Genomic DNA, 11,295 nt, shown 5'->3' with positions numbered 1-11,295 from the left:
CTCTTGCTTGGCCCTGTTCTCCAGCAACACATACTCCTACAGACCTGTTGCTGGAACAAGTTTGTCTCTCTAGAGAAAGGGAAAATACTTCAGATGTTTTTATTTGCCTCTTCCTTAAGTTGCAAGAACTCTGCTCTGAAAAAAATACTTTGTACATGAAAACACCTGATGGAAAGATGAAGTGTGCAATGTTGAAGAAGTGTGCACAGCAGGAGTGGAACATGGGAATCCCTGGTCCCAGTTCAATGCTCAAACTGAACATTTCCATCCTCAAGCACATGATGTTGCAGTAAGTTGATTACAACAAGGTCCCATGGTCTCCAAAGTCTTTTGTCATATATGTGTTTTGATGCCCTCAACTGGTTTGGAAAGATTTCTTTCCAACATTGTAAATATAAAACTGAAGGCCATGACCAAAACCTGTACAGGCAGAAGATATTCTGTCCATGCTTCCTGTCAATGTACCTGCATGCAGTAAAGACCAATCTCTTGGATGTTGTGTTTTGTTGGGTTTTTTTTGTCTCACATTGCTAAAGGCTTGACTCAGCTCCCATTGCAGCTGTTTCACACAAAAGTATTGCCATTGACCTTAACAGGACAGACACATGTAATCTTGCAGAGGGCTGACACCAGGTTTGTCAAATTCCAACCATAACCATTGGGTTTTGTTTTCTCATACTGTGGACTTCAAAACTTTAGACATACCAAGGAAGGAACTTACAAAAAACTTTCACAAGTTTTCCATGTTATTTCTGTGCTGAGGGAAATACATAATGCATGCCATGTTGAATTCCACAGAAACAGGTAAAAGCTACAAAGGAACAAAATGCTCTCAATTTTGAAGTGATTTCTGCTACATACTGCAGTGAAAATTGCTTGGGGTTTATCAGTCTGAGATTTAGTGTAACAGTGTCAAATCAGAAGATAGGCATAATGGACCTGATCAGGCTGCGACTGAAGCCAGTTACAAAAACATGACTCAGTAGTAATATGTTGAAACTGGGGCCAGCAGTTCTAGGGTTGTAATCATTCCTGATCTCAGATTCCAGTAACTTCCATTTCTTTTCACTCCTTGAATACGCACAGGAAAGCTAACTTCATTTCTATAGGCAGTCACATTTTCTGAGGGACTCCAGTTGGTTGGGGACTGTTTCTAGAGGCAATGCTGTCTGGAATGGTGTTTGCTGTGCATATAGGCAGCTGAATCTGTTTTGATTACTTGGCTGATATCACGGTATTGTACAAATAAAGGATGCATGATAAATAAGACTAGAACTTAGCTAGAAGCACAGACCCAAAGCTACTGCAATTTGGCCCCCAGTGTATTCAATGTAGTGCAGAACTGACTCTCCCCTCTTTATCAGTTTAGGGTTCTGTACAAATAAATAGTTCTAGTTTCTCTCTAATACATTACTTGCACAGACATCCTTGCTCTTCTTGCCCTTTATGTCCAACATACTTTATAGATGCTGTGGTAAAGGTCGTCTGTGATTTCCCAAGTTTAGCTGGGATCAAACACTTTCTTCCTCTCCTGAAACAAGGCTGAGCATACATCAGATCTCTGAGTAAATGGCTATAGTTGTGCTGTGTTCACTGCAATGCAAGCGAAGCAGCTGGCTGGCAGCCTTTTAAAAACCTTATCGAATGCTGTTGGCCTCTCTGTAAAATGGAGGATGGGAAAAGGCACACTCGCAATCTAACCATGAGATTTGATTCTGCACAACTTGTCTATGAGTCTATTCCTACTCCATTAACTTTTCTGATGGGAAGGCTAGAGTCCCTTTCGTCCTCATGCAAATCCATGCCTGGATGACCCATACTGGGATTAGTTCAAAATCCGTTCAAAACTGCATTATGCTTTAAATTCGTGCCTTGGGGATCGGAGGTAGGACTGTTGGGGAAGGAGCAGTTGGGAGAGCAGGTTGGGAAGCCAAACTAAAACACTACCTTCCGGCAAGGTCATAACCCTGGCAAAGTAAAGGAAACTTTGATCTATGCTTGGACCAATTCTTGCACCATCACTTGCATGAGTATGCTGGATGATGCCAATTAGACTCACTGCTGCTCGTGGTAAATCTCAGTAAAACTCCAGCTTTTTAACACTATCTTGGCAGAACCTTAGGAGAAACTCTTTCATCCAAATTCATCCAGGGACGAAACAGGACTCAATCAATCTGCAAAGGCTCTGACCTTTCTTGGGAACAGCAAGTACTTACGCCTGAAGAGTGACTAGAAAACTGTCACTGTGTGTTTCAGGTTCTTGTCTCTTGCTGCCTTCTTTAGTGAGTGCTCCCAATGCGTAAGCTCCCCAAAATACAAATAAAAAAGGGCAGAGAGCCTGTTCCAACAGCAAACTATGGAAAGATCAAAGGTTTTTTTCTGATTTCAGCATCTTCTGCCTTTTATCACATCTTAGTGATATGAAGAGGACAAGGGGAGTAGATGTGGTTTGGAAACAGAGTTTCAGCAGGTTTACCACTGCCTCAGCTGACACATGGTAAATAGCCATAGTAAGCTTACTGTGGTCCAGTGTGAAGTGAAAGAGGAGCGGAGCGGAGCGGAGCGGAGCAGAGAGAAGAGAAGAGAAGAGAAGAGAAGAGAAGAGAAGAGAAGAGAAGAGAAGAGAAGAGAAGAGAAGAGAAGAGGAGAGGAGAGGAGAGGAGAGGAGAGGAGAGGAGAGGAGAGGAGAGGAGAGGAGAGGAGAGGAGAGGAGAGGAGAGAAGAGAAGAGAAGAGAAGAGAAGAGAAGAGAAGAGAAGAGAAGAGAAGAGAAGAGAAGAGAAGAGAAGAGAAGAGAAGAGAAGAGAAGAGAAGAGAAGAGAAGAGAAGAGAAGAGAAGAGAAGAGAAGAGAAGAAGAGAAGAGAAGAGAAGAGAAGAAGAGAAGAGAAGAGAAGAGAAGAGAAGAGAAGAGAAGAGAAGAGAAGAGAGAAGAGAAGAGAAGAGAAGAGAAGAGAAGAGAAGAGAAGAGAAGAGAAGAGAAGAGAAGAAGAGAAGAGAAGAGAAGAGAAGAGAAGAGAAGAGAAGAGAAGAGAAGAGAAGAGAAGAGAAGAGAAGAGAAGAGAAGAGAAGAGAAGAGAAGAGAAGAGAAGAGAAGAGAAGAGAAGAGAAGAGAAGAGAATATTTCAGTTGGAAGAGACTTAGGACAATCATCTCGTCCAACTGCCTAATTGGAAATGAGTTGGCTTAAACCACAGAGCTCGTTCTCGTGCCTGACCTGAGAACTTGACTACAGCTGAAGGCTTCTAACTCCTTACCCTGCTTGAACTTTCTCCTGAGAACAAATCTGACCACACCACCAGTGAGCACTTCTTGGTGAGTTGGAAAAACAGTAAGAATTGTGTTCCTCTCTCACTGATACTCACTTTAAAAATCCCACTGCCTCTTCATGTGCGCCCTACCCTTGTCTCCGCAATGGCAGGAAGAACACACAGCAGCAAACGTGACTCTTCTCAGGAAAGAAGCAAGCAGAAGTAACCACCTCTGGGTGGGGACCCTATTGGTTTCCAAGGAGGGGACTATTTTTAACCCATCATCTTTCCTTTTAAAGTAGCCATAATCATAAAGATAAGAGATACCATTTTAATACCTTGTTTGTTAACTCCGGGATAGTATTCAAACACAAAAATGTCAGTGTAAACATTCTGCAATTTACAAATATTAGCATATCAACAGGGTATGCTTTGAAATCAAGAACTGTAAGGTCACCCTGTAAGTCTCATCAGAAGCATTTTAATACAAAAGCTGTAATCACAGAATTACTGGCTTTAAACTACTGAATTCCCTAAGGGAAGTTTTATAATGTGCAGGAGTGTAATCATGTTTGATTTTCTTTATTGCTAACTCTGCACGGAGATCTGAAAAAAATCACTATTAATCTAAGCCAGACAACGCAGGCATTAAATGAAAATGTAAAACAATATCTTAAAATGATGTTCATGCTGATTGCAGCTTCTCATTTACAGGGGGCAAAAAAGCTCTATTAGACTGTCCTTTTTCCCTACCGTGTTTTCTGTATAGGCTATGCAGTGTTTACCTGCTAAAAATAAAGCATATTTTTAAGGTTAGAACTCAGTTTATCTCAAGCAAAACCTGATCATCTTTTAGGAGAACAGATAAGAATGACAGGTTGGATTTGGTTCTGGTCTTGCAAGACTTACAAACTCTGACTGCTTGTAGCTTAGAAATCTGTGTCCCAGAAGAGTAAATATTTAATTGTTCTGAGAAAGTTCAGGCTTCAGAGAGCTTCATTGATATGCATGATGTTATGATTTAGAATTTCAGATTTATTTCTGATTTACAAAAGCAATTGGAAAACCACATGAGTAATTGCTCCTGAGGAGTTGTTGCTAAATTTGGAGCAGACGCAGTGGAATTCAGGTTGTTCTGGGTAGCATTGAAAAAAAAGATACTGAAGTTATGTGTCTGTTCAGAATTTAGCATGTATTTAGTGTCGCAAAGGACAAAGGGGAGTCCAGGACCATGTGAATAAGCAGCTTACATATTCAAGGCTTGATATCACTCATATTGAAGGTACTGGAAAATTGCTGTTGGTTTCCTTGAGTCTTTTCTGGGCTTTGAGCACGCATCTAGAGCCTTGATGCTCTCTATTCCATTGGACAACATTATCAAAACAGCATTTGATTTAACTGCAGAAATGCTGATGCTCCCAGGAAGCCTGTGAGTGGGGTACAAACAAGTCTTTGTTCAGAGCAAAGGCACCGTAGCAATGAATGCATTGTATTGCCTTCAGAACAGTAAGCCCAAAAATTCTTGTCAAACGATCATTTTTTGGTGTATTTATATAGAAAATGACCGTGAAGGATAACGTCTGTCATGGTTCAAGTGCAGGAGTTATAGAGGAATATAATGTTATTAATTAATAAATCATGAATGAATGGGTCATCAATACTTTATTAATATATGTTAATTTTTCACATCTCACATTAACACAGCATGCAGTTTGTCTTAACCTCCTAGGTAAGCTGATGTTTAAACATAAGCCAGGGGTTTTCACAAACCAAGGACAAATGAATTGAAAAGCTGTGATAATCCATATAAGAGTCAAAAAGACACATCAGTCTAGTAGGACTGACTAATTAATGGAGACAACTCATTGCTCTGTAAAGTGTTTGAACTGTTTTGGTTCATGGCGGGCCTTGTCATATGAAATCACGAAAGACATCTCAGAAGACTTGTTAGACTTTTGGTCTATATGGAGGGAGTCAGATGTAAAAAAGAAAGAGAGTAATATTTGGAGACAGTTTTGAGTATTTTTTTATGAATTTGTATTTTCTGCATGCAAGGCAATGCCAGACTGCTCCTGCTCATCCCATGTCTGTATTCTATGGATGTGTTTCTCGTGTGTAAAATGATCAGCCTGAGGGTTTATGGGCAAACTAGTTCTTCTTCCCATTATTTGGACGGTCACTTTAAAACACTTTCACATGAATTGAAGCAATTACATTAACATGATGTAAGCCCTTAGCTCAGGTAGAAGGTAACTCTTATCAGCTGAAATGTGTTAAACTCTAAGTGCAGTCCTCCTTTGCTAATACAAAAGAAAATGGCTTAACATAAAGCACCATGTTGGCCAGTTAACCTAGAAGAGGGCTGAAAGGCTATGGTTTCTATATGCTACTGCTGTCTCCTGGCTGAAGGAACATAACCTCAGTAACATGATATTGTTTCTGCTTTTGACTGGATGACTAAATCCTTGAATGGGTGAGTAATAAACAAAAGAATAACAAAGAACAAGTGATGCTTTCCAGACTACATTTTAGAGGAATAGTCATGGGTCAACATTTTGAAAGGTTTCCTATTTTGCAAATGCTTTCACGTGTCTATAGTGGCAACCCAAGTAATTTAAGTAAGGGATATCAGTGGGTGATGCAATCTGTCCATGTCTACTTATGGAAAAATATTACTGTGTCTGAATCTATCAGCTCTCTGAGTTAGTCAGTTAGCTGCAAGCTCTGAGCTCTCAGCCATACAGTGCAGGCTCTTGCCCACTGCATTCAATTCTAATCAACCTTCCCCTGAAAGGTTATAGCAGGATTATACTGGGTTCAAAGACAGGTGATGCAAGTAACTAAGGCATAAGCAAAGAGACTGAAAGTTCCCTTACTTTACGTAGAGCTTGTTCCTGGGCTTTTCTAAACAGCTATACTGAAAGAAGGGTGGTAGATATTACAGGAGAACATTAGAGTCTTTCTGCCTGTATATATGAAAATACATATATATATATATATATGAAAATACACATACCCTGGCTTCAGGCTCCTATTCCTTCTACCTCTTCTCTCCTTGTAACTGTGGAGAAGCCAAAAATGCAACCTCCATTTGATTTTTTTTTTTTCCTTCTGTCTACAGGTTTCCCCTACAGGAACTGCACAGACTTTGACTTGGATACAATAATAATGTAGATACACTTTTTTTTTTTTACCTGTTTCCCTTGAGAAAGCTTCACAAATAATTGTTTCTATTTCACCTCAAAAGTTGCTAACGGTAGCATTTTTGGAAGGGAGCAGAACAGCTATTTGTGTGTATAAATATTAATAGCAACTCTAGAAAGACCTCAGTACTTGTTATATAGCAGGCGATTCATGTTATACCTTAAGGTCTCTAGTAGTTTTCCGTAATGCACTTTTATAGTGGAGTCATTTCAAGATGTGCACGTTGGTGCGTGTGTGTGTGTGTGTATATATATATACACACACACACATATATATATCTTTTTTTTACTGCACAGCCAGAAGGACAACCCCAGGGCTCCCCGCTGCCTTCCGCCGGGCCCGCCCGGGGGACGCCCCCGTCCCGCCGGCAGGTGGCGCTGTGGCGCCGGGCCGGGCTGGGCCCCCGCCCCGCTCCGCTCCGCCGCCGGCGGGCAGCCCCGCCGGGCCCTGCCCGCTGTCTGCCAGCGCTCCGGGGGCGGCCCAGCCGGAAGAGAAAGGGGACGGAATTTCTCTCTTTTTCTTCCTTTTCCCTTTTGTAAACTCAGTGAAGTTCGGTCAGCTGGCCCCCTCCTGCAAAAAAAAAAAAAAAAAAAAATCACCTCGACCCAAGGCAGCGCCTACCCCTCCCAGCCCCTCACCCGCCTCGGGTCCCGGGAGCCCTCGGGTGCCGGGGCCGGGGCCAGCCAGCTCCTCCGGGCGGCAGGGGCAGCTCCGTTCCCCCCGCCCCGGGGTGCGCCGCCGCGGGGGCGGCGGGCAGCGCAGGGCGCGGGTGCCGGCCCCTCTGCCGGGGCAGGAGCGGGGGCTCCGCGCTCCCCAGCGGAGGTCTGGGAGGAGGAAAAGCAGAGGGAGGATCCGCGAGGATCCAGGTAGATCCAGCTTTTACCGCTTACCAAAAGCCACCCGCAGCAGGACCTCCGCCTCCTCCCTCCCTCCCTCCCTCCTCCCCTAACTCCCTCCCTCCTCTGCCCCTCCGCGATGAGAGACGGGCCAAGTCGGTGCGCGCCAGCCAGCAGCGATCTCTGCCAGGGGCAGACGGATCGCTTTCATGTCGCAGGGTGACTGCTAGCCCTGCGGAGGCTCGCCGGGCCGGGCCGGGGAGGCGGCGGGCGGGCGGGCAGGCAGCTGCCCCGGCGCCGGGGTGCCTGCCGGCGCGCCCCGCGGGATGCTGGCGGCGGGGGATGCGGAGCCGGCCGCGGACTAACATGGGGGGCAGCCACTCCCACCGGGCGCCCGTCTTCGACGAGAACGAGGACGGTGAGTGCGGAGCTGTCCGCGGTACCGCGCCCGCGAGCCCCGCCCGGCCCCGCCGCGCGGCACCGGGGGCCGCGGGCAGCCGCCGCCTCCCCCCGCTCCCTCCGCGGAGCAACCGGGCATAGACCCTCCGGCGGGCTGGCTGCCGTGGGGTGAGCTGCCCGGGGAAGGAGCGGGGAAAGCCCACCTTTGTTCAGCCGTTCGCACCGGCTGCGTGGGTATTTGCTTTTAGCCGAGCTCGGCTGAAGTCTAGCGCAGCGTCGCTTGGCGTTTAAGCACATGGCAGGTAACTTCATACGCGCGTTTATGAACGGGCATCGTTTTGGAGATGGGTGCCCGCTTTTCTGTTTTCGTTTATAGTTGACTCCTTGCCCGCCTGCCCGTTTTGAATGGTGATGTCTCTCTCAGTCAGTGTACTTCTTCCATTATGTTTACTTTCTGAAACTTTTTTTTTTAGCTTGTTCTATTACTCTGAGATTTTTCTCCCTGCCTAGATAATAGGTCATAAGAAAGGTATCTTATGAAGTTTTTGAAAGGTAATGGGTAAGTTTGCATAAAACACGGTGTATCTTCATTATTTATGCATTTCCATGTAGTTTTCATATGTAGACTATACTTAACTGGAGTTATGTGACTGCATTTCAATTAATCATTTTGGCTTTTGAAGCAAAGAGAACACTGCACTCTTAGGAAGCAGACATTTGTGTATTATCACTAGAAGTGTTTTTAATGTTACTTATAGGATAGAGGTTGTTGCCTATTTGGATGATTGATGCTTAATTTTGAGTATATTCCTCTCCCAGTAGTTCCCAATGTATTTTATTAGGAGGTGATTGTGTCTCAATAGACTATCACATTGTTTTGGCTTTCTGAGGTTCATTACAAATCAAAACCATGTGTGCTCTTCCCTATATGTTCAGGACACATGGAGATATTTGTATTGTTTTGGTAATAGGGAAGAACTATATTAAATGCATGTAAAGTGCTTAAAAGGGTGAATACACGTTTACTTGCATTTAAGAGAACAATTATGATTCCCTGTTCCTTGGCAGAGCTTGAAGAGGTATTTGATGAGGTTTGGTTTACAAGACTCCGTTGTTTGTGTGGAGAATGGGACAGATTATTTACTATTTGTGTATTGTAGTGCAATAGCTGTGATTTTCTTGTGTTGATATAAAATTTCAGTCATTTAGCATAGGTCATGCTATGTAAACAAGTGAGAGAGAATGAACACACACACACATACCCCCCACAGGTAAAATCTTGATCGTGCACAGTCTTGTAAACTTGGAGGTAACTCACCAAGAAATACCCAAGAGTGAAAGCATGGTATTAATCTTGTCTGTACATCCTAAGGTAAGAAAATTGTAAGACCTGTGGTTGGGCTCTCTTGAGTTAGCAGTTTCCATTAATTACCACCACTTTTTTTTTTCCATGAGACAAGGCTATGGTCAGTTTCCAAACAAACAAAGTTCAATAATAAATTACTGCAGAGAAGACTTCATGCCCCTTAGTTCTTTTTCCCTCAGGAAAACATTTCTGTAAAGCAGCCATTATTAATATCTAATAAAAAAAGCACATAAAGTATTTATGGATTTCTATTAGGTCATTATTTATTCTTTGCCTGGTTTTGGTTTGTTCTGTTTTTTCCCCGTTATGAATGTTCCTAATGTCATCCCTCTTTTTCCTCTTAAGATATGCTTAGCACAACCATCTAGTTCAGAAGTGTCCATTGCTTTTGAAACAATAACCTATTTCCTATACTACTTACAAATTATTCAGGATGGCGTTTTCCCAAGTACCTAAATAACATAGGAAAATATCTACTCTTTGAACATATATCTCACCAGGTTCAATTCAAAATCAAGCTGTATTTCATTTTCCCACTAGTAGCTACAAGAGTCACTGTTTTCCACAATATTGGACTCCATATGAAATTTAAAAAAAAAAAGCGAAAGAGAAAGTATAGCAAGAGAAAGTAGATTTGTTTCTTGAGATGGTATAATTTTGCTCAAGAATGACAATGCTTATCAATTCAAAGAGAACTGGAATAAATGAGTTGTGTATGAATATGCAGGCATGCTAGAAACTAAGCTATTTAGTGTATTGTGTGTAATGTCACAGCTGCCTCTTAAAATGAGAAAAACGAGCAGAAAAAAGAACATTTTATGTTCATATGTGTTAATGATGGATGTAGAATAAAATAAGAATTTTGGAAGAAGAGTTTTAAAACTGTTTATTGTCACTTTGTAAATCATAGAAAAAGTTACTTATTCAGTGTACCACTTTACAAAGAAATACATGGAAATACTATGTGAAGAGCACCCAGGTACTGCCTGTCAACCCTATAGAGTATCTGCTCTAGAGTTACAACTCATGCTTTCTGTCTAATGAAAACAGGTGCCGATCCATTGAGTAGATCTAAAAACTGTAAGTTGTATGTAGACTCCCCACCATGCTTAGGATAATAAAAAATGATCCACCCAGAAGGCTGGACTACGGGCTGTAAATCCCCAGTTATCACAGACGGCATCATTATCAAACACTGATCTTTTTAAAGGCCAGCGTACATACCATTTTTAAACTAGCTATATTTGTTCTCTATGTTCTATTTTTGCTAGAAGGATCTTCCAGAACTTCACTCTTTGAATGGTTAGAAACATCTGTTTTCCTGATTAAATGATTCTTAACCTATTTATAAGATTTATGTTTATTTCAACTTTTTCTTAGCTTAAACAGCTCTCCACCCTCCATGATTACTCCAGTGCATTGTAGACAGCAAAAACGTCCTCTCTCACTCTGATTTGTAAGAAAACCTCTTCTAGTTTTCTCTTATTTCTACTGCTTTTTTTATTACCTGTGTCCCTCATCTGCATGTATTTGAACCTGTCTTGGTTGCACACAGATAACCCAAATTATACACAGAATTGCAGGTGAGTTTTCAGCAGGACCTTGTGATGGAAATAATACTTCCTGATCTCTACTGGAAATAACTTTCCTGGTACAGCCTATAACTACATATGCCCTTTTCATGGACATATCCTGTGGATAGTTCAGTTACCCTGTGATCAGTTAGCCCACCAGTGCCCTGTTCAGTAATTTCCACTGATGAGCTCCAATCGACAGCAGAAACTTTTGGTGTTCCTATGTACATGACCTTGCATTTTGCATGACTGAATTTCAGCCCATTTTTATTATTCATATTCTCAAAGATGATCACCCACTTCTTTCCTTGTGATGCTCTGATTGTCCATTACTTTACCAATGTTTTGTATTATCACCACTCCCATCAGCTCCATGCCAGTAATCAAGTCCACTGAATATTTTGTGTAAATATTCAGCTGGATCATTTCCAGACTTCATCTCCTTTGCTGTTAACCCCCATCAGCCTCATAATTCCCATTTCAAAACAACATTTTTTCCTGTGTTATCCACCTTGCATTTTGCCAGTTAATCCTCACCTTCTTCAGCTTTTCTTACCCTTTCTTATATATCACTTCATTGAAATTGAGAAAAATTAAGTCTAAGCCAACTCTACTATCTATAAAATAATTTTCTCATCAAGGAAAAATATCTGATTACTCTTGCGCAA

General features: G+C 42.3%; 1 protein-coding gene across 3 annotated transcripts in view; it reads left to right on the top strand.

The window, feature by feature from the left end:
* Positions 1-5,610: 5,610 nt before the first annotated feature.
* The window catches only part of STK32B (serine/threonine kinase 32B), a 178,948-nt gene continuing 173,263 nt past the window's right edge, over positions 5,611-11,295 (top strand). For 2 of the 3 annotated variants that reach the window (XM_087736497.1, XM_087736495.1), the window contains exon 1: positions 7,574-7,706. In XM_087736497.1, coding sequence (XP_087592623.1) covers positions 7,631-7,706 — 76 coding nt within the window. In that variant the 5' untranslated portion in view covers positions 7,574-7,630. Of the gene's footprint in view, positions 5,722-7,573; positions 7,707-11,295 lie in introns of those variants that run through there. The other variant, XM_087736496.1, reaches the window with a different exon arrangement.

This window comes from Nipponia nippon, unplaced genomic scaffold, assembly GCF_047370975.1.
Source record: "Nipponia nippon isolate SJK-2023a ecotype South Korea unplaced genomic scaffold, ASM4737097v1 scaffold_6, whole genome shotgun sequence".
Classification (NCBI taxonomy): Eukaryota; Metazoa; Chordata; class Aves; order Pelecaniformes; family Threskiornithidae; genus Nipponia; species Nipponia nippon.
Note: the sequence above shows the minus strand (reverse complement) of the source record. Positions and strands in the feature narration are given on the sequence as shown.